This window comes from Dendrobium catenatum, unplaced genomic scaffold, assembly GCF_001605985.2.
Source record: "Dendrobium catenatum unplaced genomic scaffold, ASM160598v2 original_scaffold_101648, whole genome shotgun sequence".
Taxonomy (NCBI): Eukaryota; Viridiplantae; Streptophyta; class Magnoliopsida; order Asparagales; family Orchidaceae; genus Dendrobium; species Dendrobium catenatum.
Genome location: NW_021420086.1, coordinates 114,587 through 134,413, shown reverse-complemented (window position 1 = coordinate 134,413; position 19,827 = coordinate 114,587). Strand labels below are relative to the sequence as shown.

Below are 19,827 nucleotides of genomic sequence, written 5' to 3'. Positions count from 1 at the left end.
AAAGTTTCATATTTTATTTGAGAAGATTTTCTTAATGTTTATTAAAGATATTTTTAATAAAAAATTTAATATTTAAGAAGCAATAAAAAAATTATCTCAAATAAAACCTTAATTATTATTTATAATATATAATAATTAAATTCTCTACCACACGCAAAACATTGCATCATTTGCCTGCTAGGTAAAATGTACCATTCCTGGACCTTTAGATCTATGTGATCCAATCATTTATTGAGCAAAAAGGATACAAGATATCGTGCGCTGCGCGTGAAAAACTAGTAAGGGTGGTTTCCGGGTCCCTTTTAGCTGGATCGGCTCTTTGATTCACCTATCACCTGCAATTCGGCCTCGCCTTTTCCTTATTACTTTCTCCAGCACTTGCTGCCCTCGTTCTCGAACTCGGAAGGGAGGAGTGGTGGAGGAGAATCGCCTTCTCCTTCGCGGCGCTCGATATCTTTAGATGCTTCGAGATTATCGAATTACCTGCTTAATTTTGCCGAGATTCGAAGCTAGCGCGCTGTTATAGTTTATTATCTGTAAGTTTCTCTAGTAATCTTTTTTTTTCGAGCTTGATGCACACTGCGATTGCCTAGGTTACCAGGAGATCTCATTTGCACGAACTGAATATGGACGTGCATTTATCTTTTTGTCATTTAAATTGTCGGATTATATGTGATTTGAAGGTTTTTTTGGGTTTAATTTTTAAAACTCAATTGCTATTAGTCGTTTCTAACGCTCTTGGCATATTGAGCCTGAGTTGGAAACTTATTTGATTGATTGGGTTGGGAAAGGTTTTGCGGCATCCTGTTCATCTCAATTATAGTTTTTCTTCCTGTTGCATTGGTCCTGTTTTGGCTTGTCGTTAGGTCAACTTCGACGGTGTTGCCTAGTTGCATAAGTTTCTTGAGGCAGCTCTGTTTGGTTGGGCTAAGTCGATACCTAATTGTTTTTTAGTAATTAGTGTGATTAAATAGCAGTTAAACTTCTTTCTGCTTGGTTTATCATGATAACCTAGGTGCTAACATGGTGGATCTCATGTTCTTTTGGTTAAATCTATCTTGTGCACAGGAGAGTTCTTTTTAACTTAGGTTAATTTCTGATATAAATCATTTAATACATTATATTAATGCTAGTGTATTTCTTATAAGCAATGTGCTATATGACCTGAATTCAAGTAGAAGTGTGAAAGGGCTGCTGCACTGACGCCTTGTTATAGTGTTAAATAAACAAATGTTCTCACATCATGGACGGATGCATGCAAAGAAGTTAGTACATGAAGCTAGAATTAAAATATTAACTTGGAATATGTCTCTTATAGAAAAATTAATAATGTAATAGATATTACGATTCATAGGAAGATGAATATTTTTTGCATTTAGGAAATTAAATGAGTTGGAGAGAAGACTAAGTAGATTAATAGTTTAGGATTTAAATTATGATTTTCATGCAAGAGTTGTATTAAAAATGATGTCTATGTGATTATAGTTAAGAGTTTAAAGGATAATGTTCTAGAAATTAATATATTGAAGATAAAATTATTGCTTTAAGGATTGCTGTTGATTCTAAGGTTATTAATATTATAAGTGCTTATGGTCCTCAAACGAGTTTGGATATGTGTTTAAAATTAAAATTTTGAATTGACTTAGAAAAATTAATACAAATGATAGCTCTTGAAGAAAGAGTTTTTTTTAGAGGAGATTTAAGTGAACATGTTGTAGATTAGTAGAAGATTTTAAAAGCATTCATGGAGACTATGTCTTTGGAGTGACTAATGAAGATGATAAGATCATATTATCTTTTTGTCAGCTTATGATTTTATAATTGCTAATACGTTATCTAAGAAAAAAGGAGCATCTCATCACTTATAAGAATGGATGTAACAAAATTAAGATTGATTATTTTGTCATAAGAAAAATATATCGTTTAGATTGCAAAGATTGTAAAGTTATTTCGAGTGAAAATTTATTACCAAATATCATTTATTAATTTTGGATTATAAATTGAAGGGGTAGAATATGAAAAATAAAGTAAACTATTATCCTAGGATTAGATGAGAACATTTAAAGAATACTAACATAAATATTTTTGGGAGTAAGATTTAAAATCTTAAGATTTTAAATGTGTATGAGAAAGTTAATATTATGTGGAAAAAATTAGCCAGTAATATTAAAAATATTGCGAATGATGTGACTGAAGTATAAAAAAAGAGCTCATGATGGTAAAAATAGTTGGTGGTGGAATCAAAATGTGCAAGAATAAAAAAAAATATTATAAAAATTGGTTTTGATGCATCAACTTGAAAAATTTGGAAATATATAAAGGGGCATGTAAGGAGTCTAAGAAAATAATATGCGATGTAAAGAATTTAACTTTTAATAATTTATATTATATATTAGATACTAAAGAAGACGAAATATATATGTATAAATTAGCCAAGCAAAGAGATAGGAAAGGTAATGATTTAGTCAAATGAAGTGCGTTAAGGATGAAGATAAAAAAATACTTTTATTAGAAGATGATATTCAGTAAAGGCGGATGAGATATTTTAATAAGCTTTTAAATAAAGATTGTGAGAATATGATTAAGTTTAACAACTTTAGCATCATAAATAAAAATAGAGATTTTTGTTTTTATCGTTGTATTACTAAAATTGAACTTAGAGAGGTTTTAAAGAAAATGAAGTTTGAAAAAGCTATTTGATATGAGGATATTCCAATAAATGTGTGGAAATGCTTAGGAAATGAATAAATTTTTTGGCTTACGAAATTTTTTTAATACTAATTTGAAGATTAAAAAGATGCCAGATGATTGGAGATAAGTGTGTTTGATTCTTATTTTTAAGAAGAAAGGTGATGCATAAGAATGTGTGTATTATAGAGGAATTAAGTTAATGTGTCATGCATTAAAACTATGGGATAAAGTTATTGAGTAGATGTTACGACGTGATACTAATTTTTCTCAAAAACAATTTGGATTCATGCTGGGTAGATCTACTATGGAAGCTATACATTTATTGAGAGGTTTGATTGAGAAGTATAGAGAGAATAAGGGAGATCTACATATGATAATTATTGATTTAGATAAAACATATGATAAAGTTCCAAGAGAAGTGCACTAGAAAGTTTTAGAAAGAAGAGAATTAATAATACTTATATTCAAGTCATTAAGGTTATGTATGTAGGAGTTGTTGCTTCTATTCAAACACAAGGTGGTTTGACCAGGTATTTTCCTATTTTAGTGGATTTCATCAAAGATCAACTTTAAGCCCATATATATTTTCTTTATTCATGGATAATCTTACTAGGACACAATGGAGAGAAAGGATTAATGTAGCCGACCCCACATAGTGGGATAAAGGCTTAATGTTGCTGTTGTTGTATGGATAATCTTACTAGACATTTGCCAGAGGAGGTACCTTGGTGTATGCTTTTTGTGATGTTATTCTTCTTGTTGATAAGACTAGAGAGGGAGTTGAAGAAAAGCTTGAATTATGGAGGTCAGCCTTAGAGTCTAAATGTTTTCGTTTTAGTAGATCTAAAACCAAATACATTGAGTGTAATTTTAGTAGTAATATATCTAGTGAGAGGATTATAACTTCGGGTGATCAAGTCATTAATAAGAGTATGTGTTTTTGTTCAAAGTGATGGTGAATAAATAGGGATATTATTACTAGAATTCAAGTTGGATGGTTGAAGTGGAGGAAAATATCGTGCCTATTGTGTGACAGAAAAGCACCACTTAAACTTAATTGAAAATTATATAAGATGGTGGTGAAACCTAAAATGCTTTATGGCGCAGAATGTTGGCCATTAAAAGCGAAGCATAAAATTAAGTTTTGCAGAGATGAGGATGCTCAGGTGAATGAGTGGCTTTACTCTTAGAGATAAAATGCGGAAAGAGTATATACATGAAAAGGTTGGAGTAGCTCCTGTAGCAAATAAGATTAGAGAGTCGTCTTACATGGTTTGGACACAAAATATTGGTCTTCCAATGATCCGATTAGGAGAGTAGATGTGTTAGATTTGGCTTTTTTTATGAAAGAATAAATATAGAGGTAGACCTAAAAAGACTTGGTTAGAAAATATTGGAAAAAAACTAATTTTATTAAATTTAAATAAGAATTTGACTCTTAACATAACATAATAGAGAAAAAAAGATTTATGTAGCCAACCGCATAATGACTTTTTGTTGTTGTTAATTTCTGTCATTTTTTTGTTTGGTTTCTCAGGTTATTTTCTATACCTGTTTAACACTTTCGATGACATAAGTGACCTATTCTAAATTAATTGAGCCGTTAAATCAAATTATAAATAATGCACAAACAAGTATCTGTTTTAAAATTTTAATTATCTAAAATGGATTTATTATAAATATATACTGTTTGAATATCTAGTTATACTTAGGAGTTGTAGGTTCTTTAGATCTATTTTACAAAAGAATATGAAAATGTACAGATACCATGTCATTCAGAGTTAAAGCTAGGTGACCAATTGGAGAAGTATTGTTGGGTTACTTATTTTTGGAGAATATCATGAATAATGAATGTTTAAAGGTAAATATTTTAATGCTACTATTGATTTGTTTATTTCATATGGATCTAAGTGTTGGACAGTAAAGTTAAGTATGGTGAAAGTGAGGATTTAGGATTAATGTGTGCAAAAACTAGATGGTTAGTATGAGAAATAATTTTATATATTAAGAGATTTTGATGGAAGTAATACTTAGTGAAATGAAACAATAGAAGCTATACGCTTTAGTGATTTGGATAGGTATACAAATAAAAGATGCATCAATATATATGAAATTACAACTAAAGAAGAGTAAAGAAATTGATATTCTAAACATAACATTCTTAAAAGTTGTTATGGCTTCTTTTGTTTGAAATAACCTTTGCTTAATCAAAGAAGACTGGTGTTGTGTCCTTTAGAGGCAGATTTGGAGGGTTTGCTCCTTGCTTGACATTTGAAAATACGGTTATTCTTTCAGTAAGTACTACTCTTGATAAAAAAATATATGAATATTGCTTTGATTGTTTATGTTGATCTGAATGACTTTTATGCTAGTCACTTGATATTAACTTGCTTAGTATTTATAGTCTATTACAATTTCCTTATTTTTACTATCTCGTTCTCTTTGATAAGTACACTTGCTACATGTATGCTTAACAAAAGTGTAAAATATTTATCCTGCTAGTGTTGAGTTTAGATTGCTCATTCCTATAACGGGCATTATGTTCTTGGTTGCTATACGGTTAAGTTCCTGTGACGTGACAGTTTCTTGTAGTAGGCTATTCATGGCATAGGAGAGAGCTATATTCTGATGCAGCTGGAAACAACAAACTTGATGCCCATGTGGGGCCCAGGACCTCATTTATCACCTATAGGAGAAGAGGCTTTGGGAGGTAACTCTTTGAGAAAGGGGGACTCTTTGGGAAAGATGTAAGGGGCATTTATTAGGGGATTTGAACTGTTTTAAGGGGGGAGATTATGGTGGGTTAGGGTTTTTTATGTTATGTTTTGGAATTTCTGCAGCAGTTTTTGTGAGGTGTATGGGTTTCTAGTAGCTGCTAGGAATTGTGGGAGAGACGATTCACCTCTCGAACAATGAATCAATTTGTATCTTGTCTTGTTTTGCTTGGAAATTAGTAAAAGCAGCTCTCTTTGTGTTATATATGGATCTATTTGGAGTAAGCTACTGTTTTTTATATTGTTGTATGCTGTTTTGATCATCAAGTCCTATCAAATTGATATCAGAGCAAGATTTTGGACCCATGTTGTCGAAGAAAGTGGATGCTTTGGAAGAGAAACTAGAAGGAGAAATTGATCAATTCAAATATGAAGTTGAGGAAAGGATTTCATCTATGGAAGGAAGGTTTTCTAACCTAGAAGACATGATGAAGAAAATATCGGAGCTTTATATCCAACCGGCAACATCAGAGATGAGGGACCGGCAGGTGGCCAAGGAAGTGGAAACCCCAATATTGGCACAATGAGGGATGATCGAGAGGTAGAAATCTTGGGAAATAGGAAAAATATACCACATCTTGAACTGATAACCAGGAGGAAAATGGGTGAAGGATATATTATGAGGAGAAATTGGGAGGAAGAAACGAGGGCTGATTTTGAGGAAGAGGATATCTATAAAAGGATGAGAGGTGGGAGAGAACAATGGAGAAATCACAACAATCACTATATGGGAGGAGCAGAGGTGGAATAGGAAGTTGGAGCGGAGGGGATCCGAGAGTGAGAAAACTGAAAATGCCTATTTTTGAGGGGGAAGATGCTCATGGGTGGATCTATAAAGTGGAGATATACTTTGCAATGAATGGGCTGACGAAGGAAGAGAGACTCACGACAGCGGCTTTATGCTCGGAGAGAAAGGCCTTGTCTTGGTGTCAGTGGAGAGACATGAGAGAACCAATTTGATCATGCAGGGAGTTCAAAGATAGTATATTAGAGCGTTTCAGAACAAGTCGGGACGGAGACTTTTACGAGCAGTTCTTTGCTCTTGTTTAGGAAAGTAAATGATGGATTATCGGGAGAGGTTTGAGTACCTTTCTAGTCGATTGGGGAGGCTTTCTGAGACAGTGTTGGAGGGGAATTTCATGAAGGGACTCAAGTCATAAATCAAGGCTTCTGTCCTATTATTGAGGCAACGAGGGTTGGGGGAGGCTATGGAGCTAGCCCAGTTGGTAGAGGACAAAAACTCACTTGAGAGAAGCAGCAAGGACAATAATTTGGGAGCTTCATACCGGACGACGACTACTTTTTTTGGCACAAATGGTACAACCTATGCCTATTCAGAGAGAAGTACCTAAGGGTAGGGGATTGGGAACACGACCATAGAGAAATTTTAAGTGGCTGACTGAGGCAGAAGTTCAAGATAAATGGGCTAGGGAATTGTGTTTTCGTTGTGATGAGAAATTTGCGTTGGGCCATCGCTGCAAAGATCATTCGCTACAGGTACTTACAGCCTGTGGGCTGTGGTGAGGAGGAGACTCTTGACGAGGAAGTGGTTGAAGAGGAGCATTTGCACTTAGATATGGTGGAGGTCTCCCTAAACTCAGTGGTGTGGTTTACCTCAAATCACACCATGAAGGTGAGGGAACATATAAGAGGGGAATTAGTGATAGTTCTGGTGGATAGCGGGGCAACCCACAACCTCATCTCCAACCATGTGGTGGACCGATTGGGGCTGAAGCTAGTTGACACGGGCTATTTTGGGGTGATGATGGGATCGGGGAAGATGGAGAAGAGTAATGGCATCTGCCTAGGGTTGATGGTGATACTACAGGAGATCCAGGTGAATGAGAATTTTCTTCCCTTGGAGTTAGGAGAACAAATATAATTTTGGGCATGAAGTGGTTAGACATTGGGGAAAACTAAGGTGGACTGAAAGCATTGATTATGAAATTCATGATGAGAGGGACGAATGTGAGAATCAAGGGGGATCCTAGTCTGTCCAAAATTAGGGTTTCTCTCAAGACCATAGTGAGGGCAATCCAGGGAGCAGGGATGAGATTCTTGGTAGAGCTCTAGAGCCTCGATGGAGGAGGAAGTAAGAGGAAAGAGGAGGAGATCCAGAGATAGTCTGGCCACTCCTACAACAATTTAGTTAGGTGCTCCAACTGCCTTAAGGCCTACCATCCCCTAGGGAGCATGAGCATGTCATCATCCTGAAGGAGGGGGTATCCCCTATCAGTACTCGTAGGTTCAGAAAGATGAAATTAAGAGACTGATTAAGGAGATGTTGGAGGCCCAGATAATTCATCATAGTGTTAGTCCCTTATCAAGTCCTGTGTTTTTGGTGAAGAAAAAGGATGGTAGTTGGAGATTTTGTGTAGATTATCGAGCTTTGAATAAAGAAACAATGTTGGATAAGTTTTCTATACCAGTCATTGATGAGTTATATGGAGCGATGATGTTCTCCAAGATTGATCTAAAATTGGGATATCATCAGATTAGAATGCGGCCCGTTGACATCTAAAAGATTGCTTTTAGGACTCACGAAGGCCACTACGAGTTTTACCATTTGGGCTTACCAACGCCCTAGCTACCTTCTAGTCGGTTATGAACAAGGTATTTCAGCCCTACCTTCGCAAGTTTGTATTGGTTTTCTTCGATGATATTTTAGTGTATAGTCGGTCTAAGGCAGAGCATGTGGAACACTTGAGGATGGCGTTAGTAACATTGAAGGAGCATCAACTGTATGCCAATTAGAAGAAGTGTTCCTTTACATAGCAGAATGTGGAGTATTTGAGACGTGTTGTCCAAATCAGGAGTAGCTGCAGATATTTTCAAGATAGAGGCTATGTTGGAGTGCCCCTTACCCAAAACCCTGAAGGAGTTGAGAGGGTTCTTGGGATTCACAGGGTACTACAGGAAGTTTATGAGGGGATACAATTCTATAGCATGGCCATCGACATAGCAACTGAAGAAGGATAATTTCAAATGGGGGGTGGCAGCCACCCAGGCATTCAAACAGCTGAAGAAAGCCATGATGAGTGTCCATGTGTTAGCACTACCAGATTTCAGCCAGCCGTTTTAGTGGAGACTGATGCATCAGGTTATGGGTTAGGAGCAGTTCTTATGCAGAGTTAGAGACCCATAGCTTATTTTAGCCAGGTTTTGACCACTAGGGCCAGACTGAAATCAGTGTATGAAAGGGAGCTGATGGTAATACAAAAGTGTCTACTTTATCTGTTGGCACGACACTTCATAGTCAGGACCGATCAGAGAAGTTTGAAGTTCCTGTTAGAACATACGATGGTGCAGAGAAGCATCAGCGATTGCTTTTCAAGTTATTGGGTTATGACTTCGAGATCCAGTACAAGCTTGGGTTAGAAAATAAAATAGCAGATGCTCTCTCCAGGCGTAGTAAAGACACTCAGGTTATGGCTCTATCTATTCCCATGGTGGTGGATTGGGAGGCCTTGAAGCATGAGTGCGAGTAGGATGAGGAGCTGAGTAAGATCAGAGGAGATTTGCTGCAAGACAAGGATAACCATCCTGTTATTCTTCTATGGGTCCGAAGCTGATATACCAGGGAAGGTTTTTGCTTTCGAGGAAATCGCCACACATCCCTCATTTGTAGGAGTTTCATGGCATAACTATTGGGGGTCATTCAGGAGTTAAAAAGACATATCATATATTGGCAGCGAAGCTATATTGGGTGGGCATACAGAAGGATGTAGAGGAGTTGGTGGCCAGTTGTGATATGTGTCAGAGATATAAATACCTAACTATGGCTCCAGGTGGTCATCTACAACCGTTTGCATTACCCGAGAAGGTGTGGGAAGAGGTGACTATGAACTTCGTTGAGGGACTACCTAGATTATACGAGTTTGCTGTGATTCTAGTGGTGGTGGACAGATAGAGCAAATATGCTCATTTAGTTTCCTTACGCCACCTTTACACTGCCGTGTTGGTGGCAGCCGCATTCATTAGAGAGTTAATTCATTTGCATGGCATACTCGAGTCCATTGTGTATGATCGGGATAAGGTCATTTTGAGCTACTTCTGGAGAGAGTTATTCAAGATTCAGGGGACTATCCTGAAGAGGAGTACAACTTACCACCCATAGATGGATGGTCAAATGGAGGTGGTGAATCACAGTGTGGAGACTTATCTTCATTGCTTTGTATTAGATACACCAAAGGTGTAGGCCAAATAGTTAGCTTGGGCGGAGTATTGGTATAACACTTCATGTCATATCGTAGCCCGAACAACGCCATTCAAAATCCTATATGAGAGATATTCACATCATCTGATACATTATGGGCATGACAACATACCAGTGTTTTCAGTGGAGCAATACTTGAGAGAAAGAGATCGGATTTTGGCAGAATTGAAGGAACATCTATAGAGAGCACAACAAATCATGAAGAAACAGACAGATGGACATAGGAGAGATGTGTAGTTTAAGGTTGGGGACATATGTTTTATTGAAGATCCGACCTTACAAATAAATGACTTTTGCTCGACGAAGGAAATGAGAAGCTCTCCCCAGCTACTTTGGGCCCTACGAGGTAGTGGAGCGCATTGGCTCAGTAGCATATCGCCTACGATTGCCATTGACCTCAACCATCCATCTCGTATTTCATTTATCGCACCTGAGACGAGCCATTAGAAACCACACATTCTCGCCCGCACTATTGGCCACACTGTTAGAGGATATGGAGGTGATATTAGAACTATCGGAGGTGAAAGGGGCGCGCTAAGGAGATAAGGAGATCAAGGAGGTGCTGATCAAGTGGAATGATTTACCAGAATATGAGGCGACATGTGAGCCCTACCGTACTATTTAGAAGCAATTTCCCTTTTTTCACCTTGAGGACAAGGTGACTTTTTGGGAGGGGAGTATTGATGAAGTTGGCAGCAACAATCTAGCTGCTCATGTGGGGCCCAAGACCTCCTTTATCACCTATAAGAGACGAGGCTTTGGGATGAAACTCTTTGGGAAAGGGGAGACTCTTTGGGAAAGATGTAAGGGACATTTATTAAGGGATTTGAGCTGTTTAATGGGGGAGATTATGGTGGGTTAGGATTTTTTATGTTATGTTTTAGAATTTTTGCTGCAGTTTTTGTGAGTGTTTGGATTCCTAGTAGCTACTAGGAATTGTGGGAGAGACAGATTTACCTCTCGAACAATGAATCAACTTGTATCTTTTCTTGCTTTGCTTGGAAATTAGAAAAAATAGCTCTCTTTGTGTTATTTATGGGTTTATTTGGAGTTAGTTGCTTTCTTTTTTAATATTGTTGTGTGCTGTTTTGATCATCAAGTCCTATCATATTCATGTGCCTCATTGCATGCTAGATTTTTTGCTTGAGTAGTCGTCGTCTCATTGCCTGATTTATTTTCACTCAAGCAACTTGTGTTCAGTATTTGAGGGTGATCCACATTGCCAACGTTCGTTATTCATGAGTCATCCTGGAATTTTAGAGTTATCTATCACAATCTTAGATGCTTCACTCGAGATTTTGGCTAGAAGCTCTCATAGTATTGAGAATAATCCAAGCCATCGACTTCCTTTTGATATTGCTTAGAAATAAATGATTTTGGGCATGTAATGATAGTTTTTAGTTTATAGAAATTTGCATATTTCTTTCCCCTCGTGTACATGTGGGACGTTGAGCTCTTAGTGCGGCTTAAGTGCGACTGACTTTTTTCGGGGAAAGACTTCTTGATATAGATTTTTGCTAATGTGATTATTTCAGTAAAAACAGTTACAGATATATGTTTTGATTGGGGTGTGATACTTGATCAATGTGTGTTTTTATGGTTTCAATTTCTCACTATATCTCTTATTCAACGACCATGAAGTTATTATTTGGAACAAACTATTTCTTATTTTTTTGCTTGCATCAAAAGAAAGCGAGTGATTATTTTGATTGGCGATTTTTAAACTGTGAATTTTAAATCATGATTGCTTGTGTTCAATTAATAATATTATTCAGTTGCATTAGGAACCCTAAACTTGAGGTTGTCTTCCATCAAGTGCTGATCTGGTTGAAGCCATAATTTTCTAGGTCGGATAGATTGATGTGAACGCCAAACTCCATTCGTGTAGCAGACATGGTCGGCCTCTGTAGCTATCATTATGCTCTCAATCACTGTTAGGTGAAGCAGTTCTTGTAGCAGTTGTGTCGATTGTAAGAGCAGTTTATGAGCCTTGTTTCCTTTGGGATTTTCGTCTGCATGGTTGGCGTGCTTCATTGCTTGTGGGATTTCCACTAGAGTAGTTCGTGCTCCAGATCTGAGGATGATCAAAATTGTCAACCTTTGTCCTTATCAATTTCCTTTTGATATTGCTTATAAATAAATGATTGTAGACATGTAATAGATAGTAATTGACTTCATAAAATTTTATAGCTTTTTCCAAAATTTTGTGCTTGTGGGATGCTGAGTTCTTCAAGTGCGGTGCAAGTGTGACTACTTATTTATGGGTGAAGTCTTTTCTTGGCATGAGGCTTAACTTTTTTTATTATTTGTATCATATCTTGTTCTCTTCTTTGTATGCATAATTTGTTATTGATTTATAAGAAGTGATTGAATTTAGTCCAAACTACTATAATTGGATTTTCTAGCTGCGACGTGATTCTTGATTGAAGCCTGTTTTTTTATGGTGACCACTGAGTTATTATTTGGAATGAATTCTTTATATTTTTTTAAGTTTCTTCAAATAAAGCGAGTGATTTCTCTAATTGTTGTACTTTTAACTGCAAATTCTGAATCTTGTTTGCTTGAGTTTGATTAGTCACATTAATAACTCTAGATCATCATGCACCCTTTGAAATTACATATTAGGCATAACAGGGCATGATTTTTGTTTTTATTCAATATATCCTGTTTATTACCTTACAAAATGCAGGCCAGGAAGACCTTAATGATGTTTCTGCTGCGAAATACACATCCTGTTGCTCCGGATCTATCATCTATTTCAGAAAAGAAGCTACCCAAGGACGCACGAACTCCACCCAAACCAGCTGCCACATTGGAGGGCCTTATTGCTGAAGATCCATTTCCAATTGAAAATGGTGATAAAGATAGTGACTTAAGTTGTGATTCTACCGTTAGCACTTCCAAATACCTAAATGAATATGGAAACCACTCAGATGTTGCTGAAGATGAAGGATGGATAACAATCCCAAAAAGTATGCTTCGCACCTAACTACATGTTCATGAAATGCTGTTAATGGTACTTTTATTGGAGTTTACTGTGTGCTAGTTAGTATGCATGTGTTGCAACTTGAGTTTTTGTAACTGAAATTATTATTTTTTTCTCATTTACATTGTATTGTGATGAAAATATGCGTGCCAATTGGAAAAATCAATAATTTGAATCAATTGATGATCTTAAACACATATTGGAAACCATTTAAAAAAAATGTTAGTAATCTCTCAAGTGATAAATACGTTAAATATATATAAATATAATGATGGATAAGAAGTATTGGTTTAAATTAGGATATTATTATTAATGTGTTTGTAGCATAATGCAGGCATCCCAAATGCTTTACAAACTCTCACAATGATTGTATTATTTGTTGACCTCGATAATTATTCCGCTGCATTAATTCAAGTAAGGCGAAACGATGAGTGAACATAGTGATGCTGTACCAAACCTATCTGAAACGTGTCAACCAAAATTCAAAATTTGCTCGAATGGCATCCGTTTACGAAACAGACAATGCTGACATGCTCGAGACAACCGAAAATGCTAAGTAATTGTGTCCTTTCAATTACATCAATAAAAGCTTATTGACACTTAAAACTGTTTTATCAAAATTGACTAAAGGAAGAGCCAGTCATATCACATACACGTCTGCTTCAATCATCATTGAAGTCGCGGGGTGTGTGTCTCTTATATGTGCTGTTACTTCATTATCGGGCAATGCAAAAGAAACACACAACACATTGAAATTTGCTCATCATGCAAAATGCATTGAGATTTTGGCATCTCAGATCAAGATTATTTATGGAAAATCATTGATAAACAAATATCAAATTGAGATAATGTCACGACCCGGCCCGAATGCTCGATCTAACGAGGCGGGTACGAAAAGTCGGACGATATTACATTTCCATCAATATAAAAATAACTCATCAACATAAACTTTTCTATTAACTGAAGAGCCACTAATGCATAAATCATAAATTACCTGTTGTCATTTGCACGCTGCCTTTTGTAGACAAATTCTTCTCTTTCAGCCATTTTTAAATCACAGAAAACTTACCTGAAACATTAGGAGGATGGGTTGAGTTTAAGTGTAAACTTAGTGGGTAATTCTCATCATCACTTAATATGCATAAAATTCACTAAAATGCAATAAAATTAACCTTTACATTGGTGTACTTTTGATTTATTTTATTCATTTCCTTTCATTTGTTTCATTTAAACATATCTCATCATACATATCCCATCATATAAAATTCATCATATTCATTTATAAAATTTCTTTAATCTATATTCTTTTTCCTTTTTAATTCGTACATGAGCACCGTCTAAATGTACCCAAAGATACAATCATTTCCATTTCATTTTTCCATTCCCATTCCCTTTTCTCTTTTAACGTGTACGAGTACGTTGCTTCCCTAGCTAGTACCATACGGGGGTGAACATCTGTACACTTTGCACGCATAACCTTTTCCCTTTTCCTTTGATTCATTCATTTTGTTATCATTTTATATTCTTATAATTGTATACATGATATATATATATATATATATATATATATATATATATATGATTTATCCATACTTTATCTATGCTTTTCATTTTCACTTTCCAAATTTTTTTCATTTATTTTCTTTCATATATTTACACTTTCTTATTCTTAAAGCTTCAATCATTTTCAATCAATGCATTTAAAATTCTCCAAAAGAACTATATAATTATATGCACTATTATTTTCAGATTTGCAATAAAAATAAAATAATGAAAATTTACACATATAATTACCCACATTAATCCTTCCAAAAACCTCATTCTTGGAGCAACCTCAACTTCAAGTTCCTACAACTTTCACAAAATATAACTTCTATAAAAACGTACTTTCATAACAAAATTGAATTAAATTTGTATAATAGAAGAGTCACTTACAAAGAAAAATAGGGATTTTCTCAAAGTTCGTAAATCCTTCTCTCCCAAAATTCTTTCCCCTTGCCTTCGATTCCTTCTTTTATCTTCAATTTAATGTTTCTAATGATTAGATAAATAATTAGAAAACAATTTATATAAAAAATTAGCAAAATAAACCTTTTCCCTCTTTTCCTCGTCGTTCCTCTCGCTCATTGAAACTTCTCCTGAATTAGTACTCCTTTAATGGTAGAAATGAAAAGGAATGATCAATTCTTACCCTCCAACACAACCGTTTGCTAACATTGAAAAAAAAAAGAACTTACCTCGCTCTCGCTCGACGCCTGCGGCTGTCCGTCCCTTCCTTTCGCGAATGGCCCCTCTGTTTCGCGAAAAGCTTTGCCCGCCCCTTATGATAAGTTCGGCCGGTTCGACTGAATCGGCCGGACCGAACCGGTTATTACAATCTCTCATTCTTATAAAAATTTCGTCCTCGAAATTTAATCAAGTATAAGAAAACCATACCTTAGCTAAATAGATGAGGATATAGACTTTTCATTTCAGCTTCCTTCTCCTAGGTGGCGTCTCTTTCTGATCCATGCTTCCATAAAATCTTCACAAAAGGTATTGCTTTATGTCTCAACTATTTTACATCATAATCCAGTATTCGTTCAGGTTCTTTAATATATTTCAAATCAGGCTGCAAGTCGATTGATTTGGATTGAATTCTCTTGCATTCATCTGAGACATACTTTCGAAGTACTGATATGTGAAACACATTACGAATTCCTTGCATATGCACTGGTAGATCCAATCTGTATGCCATATTTCCAATCCTTTCAATGATTTCATAGGAACCTATGAATCTTGGGCTCAATTTTCCTGTCTTTCCAAACCTTTGGACACATTTCATTGGATTGACTTTTAGGAAAACAAATTCTCCTACTTCAAATTCCACTGAAGGGTGCTTTGCATCATAATACTTCCGTCGTCTGTCTTGAACTGCCTTTAGTCTGTCTCTAATCAATCTGATTTTTCTAGTAGCCTTATCTACTAGTTCAATTCCAATTACCTTTATTTCACTAGTTTCCACCCAACACAAGGGTGTTCTGCATTTTCTTCCATAAAGAGTCTCATATGGTGCCATTCCAATGCTAGCTTGAAAACTGTTGTTGTAAGCAAATTCAATCAACGGTATGTGAGTCTCCCAATTTCCTCCAAAATCTAAAACACAATCGCATTAAATCCTCTAAAGTCTGAATTGTTCTTTTTAATTGCCCATCTGTCTGTGGATGAAATGCTGTACTGAAAGTCAGTTGCGTGCCCATAGCTTTATGAATTTTCTTCTATAATTTAGAAGTGAAAAGGGCATCTCTGTCTGAAACGATAAATTTTGGAATTCCATGCATTCTCACAATTTCATCAACATATAATTTTGCCAACTTCTCCATTGAATCTGACTGTCTGATTGGTAAGAAATGAGCTGACTTTGTTAATCGGTCAATAACAATCCATATTGCATCCCGACTCTATCTTGACCTGGGTAATCCAATCATAAAATCCATTGCAATGTCTTCCCATTTCCACTCAGGTATAGTTAAAGGTTGTAGTTGACCACTTGGCTTTTGATATTCTGCTTTAATCATCTGACAGGAAATACATTTTACTACAAATTCTGTAACACTCATCTTTAATTCTGGTAATCAAAACATTCCTCTAAGTTCCTGATACATCTTTGTACTGCCTGAGTGAATTTCATATGTTGAGAGGTGAGCTTCCTGCAATATCTCTTCTCTTAAGCTTCTAACATTTGGAATACATATCCTGTCTTTATACTTTAATTATCCTTCTCCATCCATAACAAAATTCTCTAACTGTCCTGCTTGCACTTTCTTTGTGATGTCTTGAAATTTCTCATCTTGAGATAATAAATTGAGCACTTTATCTTTCAAAATAGATTGGATCATCAACTGATTCAACATCATATCTTTTGTATTTTTCTGATTGATCACTGAAAGCTCTAATCTTTCCATGTCTATAATTATTTGTTCCTGCTGGATGATTAGCCAATTTATATTTCTAAAAGCTTTTCTACTAAGTGCATCTGCAACCACATTTTCCTTTCCAGGATGATACTGTATATTCAAGTCATAATCTTTAATAAGCTCTAACCACATTCTTTGTCTCAAATTAAACTCTTTTTGATTAAAAATATACTTGAGACTCTTATGATATGTAAACACTTCACATCCTATATAGGTAATGTCTCCATATTTTGAGTGCAAAAACTACAGTTGCCAATTCTAAATCATGAGTGGGGTAGTTTCTTTCATGAATTTTCAATTGTCTTCAAGCATAAGCCACCACTCTACAATACTGCATCAATACACACACCCAAGTACTCTCAATGAAGCATCACAGAAAATTTGGAACCCTTCTGAATATGATGAAATTGTCAAAATCGGGGTAGTCATTAAACAATTCTTTAATTTCTAAAAAGCTCCTTCACATTGATCACTCCTCAAATTTCACTGCTTTCTGAGTTAATCTGGATAACGACATTGCAATATGAGAAAACCCCTCTACAAATCTCCTGTAGTAAGCAGCAAGTCCTAGAAAACTTTTCACCTCAGAAACTGTTGTTGGCCTTGGCCATTCAGCAATGGCTTGAATTTTATTTTGATCAACTGAAATACCTTCACCGTTGATCACATGCCCAAGAAAGGTTACCTTGCTCATCCAAAATTCACACTTTAAAAAGTTTGCATATAATTTGTTCTCCTTTAATGTTTGCAACACTGCCTGTAAATAACTGAAATGGCTCTCTTCATCTCGTGAATAGATCAGAATATCATCAATAAACACAATCACAAATATTTTCAGAAATGATTTAAAAATTATGTTCATCAAATCCATAAATATAGCAGGTGTATTTGTCACTTCAAATGACATTACCATAAACTCATAGTGGTCATATCTGATTATGAAAGATGTCTTTGCTATATCTTCCTCCTTAACCTGTAACTGATGGTATCCAGACCTCAAATAAATTTTAGAGAAAACTGTAGCCCCTTCCAATTGATCAAAAAGATCATCAATCCTGGACAATTGATATTTATTCTTAACAGTAAGCTTATTTATTTATCTGTAATCTATGCACATTCTAAAGCTGCCATCTTTCTTCTTTATAAACAGTACTGGAGCTCTCCATGGTGAGGAACTTGGCCTGATAAACCCCTTATCTAGCAATTCATATAACTGACTTTTCAGCTCCTATAACTCTTTGACTGCAATCCTGTAAGGTGCCCTTGCCACTGGTTCTGAACCCGATATCAATTCAATAGTGAAGTCTATCTCTCTTTCTGGTAGTAATCCTGGCAAATCATCTAAAAACACCTCTAGATACTCTCTGATTATAGGTATATCTTTCAACTCTTTAACTTCCTTATTTGTATCCTTTACTTGAGCAAGAAAACACTGACATCCCTTGGATACAAATTTGTATGCTTTTATATATATGTGATTATCATTGAAGAAACTCCTCTTCAACTCTATTTCTCCAGGAAAATTAAACTTTATAATTTTTTTATTATTACAATCAATAATCACAAAGTGCCTTGATAACCACTACATTTCCAATATCATATCAAACTCTTGTAATGATAAAACATTCATTATTGCTTCAAACTCTTTTTCATTTATTTTGAAAGTCACTTAACATACACTATTTACATTCATAATCGATCAATTTGGCATTAGAACTTCCAAAATTACACTTGTCTCATAAACATTCAGCCAAACTATTTTAACAAATTCTTCTGAAATAAAGGAGTGTGAAGCTCATGTATCAAAAAGAATCCGTACAGGCTTTCCTTGCATCATGATCATACCTATAAAATTTACATAAGAAAGACAAACATACATCTTTTAATAATGCTTTCATAATACACATTTATTCATTTTTCATTATTATCACCTGTAATCACTTCAGGTGAATCCTTAGCATCCTTTTGAGCAGCGCATATACTCTAGGCAGAGTATTCTGTCGGCCTTGACTTGGTCCCGGAGTAGAAGCAGCTGATTCCATTATTGCTGGTCTTCCAACATTTCTTTGAGATTCAGTGTTTATCTTTGACTCTCCTGCTGGTCTTTGCCTCAAAGTAGGATAATTCTTGGCTATATGACCTAGTTGATGGCACCAGAAGCAAGTATTTGTATCTGATAAACATTCTCCTTTATGTTGCCTTCCACATCTACTGCAACTGTTTACACTTGAGCTATCACTGCTATTGGACTTAGTTTTCTTCCAATTAAACCTCCCAATTTGTGGAAGGGATTTGCTATGTGAATCTGAAGAAGCTCCCATAACCTCGCCACTATCCTCTACTGAAAGTCCCGTCTCCTTTAAGTGTTTTGCAGATCCATTTCTACTCTTCTAGCTCTTTCCACTAGCACTGCATAATCTTCAATTCCAAATGGAACCAGGGGTTGCCTAATTGCATCATTCAATCCAGATAAAAATCTATGACATTTTTCCTCTGCCGGCTGTATTAACTAGGGAGCATATCTGGACAGGGTGGTGAATTCAGCCTCATACTGCATCACTTATCTTTCTTCTTGCACTAATCCCATACATTTATCCTGCATCTGCCTTCTCACAGAAAGAGGCACGAACCAATCTTTGAATATTTGAGTGAAGTCATCCCACTTCATTTGCATATTAGGGATTCCCCAAATTTATCTTGATATATCCCTCTCCACCATCTTTCAGCTTCTACTTCAAGCACAAATGTTGCCAAGGAAACTTTCCTCTCCTTTAGACATTACATTCCTTCTAAAATCTTTTCAATCCTTAGCAACTAATTTTCAGCCTCAATTGGTCCCTCTACTCCTTTGAATAATAGTGGTCTCATATCCTGAAATAATTTCAAATACTTATTCATAACCATTCCCCCACCACTGCTACTTCCTGAAGATTGATTCCTTGAGTCTTGAATCAATTGAGTCATAGCTGTCATCACTTGTGCCAATACATCAGGGTTAATAGGAACATTAGGTGTTGTTCTTTCCACTTCTTTCTCTTCTCCATACTCATTTTGGTTCATGTTGTCATAACATAATCATTTAATATTTAATCATTAATAATCATCATAATGGCTCTTTCAGTATGATTCATATTTTAATTGGGCTCTTATACCACTTTTGTCACGACCTGACCCAAATGCTCGATCTAACGAGGCGGGTACGAA

At 35.7% G+C, this 19,827-nt stretch overlaps 1 protein-coding gene across 1 annotated transcript in view; it reads left to right on the top strand.

Moving 5' to 3' along the window:
• Positions 1-217: 217 nt before the first annotated feature.
• LOC110116197 overlaps positions 218-19,827 on the top strand; it is a 59,086-nt gene continuing 39,476 nt past the window's right edge. Inside the window, exons 1-2 of the mRNA XM_020849695.2 lie at positions 218-536; positions 12,371-12,653. Of these exons, the coding sequence (XP_020705354.1) occupies positions 12,386-12,653 (268 nt within the window). The 5' untranslated portion in view covers positions 218-536; positions 12,371-12,385. The remainder of the gene's footprint in view (positions 537-12,370; positions 12,654-19,827) is intronic.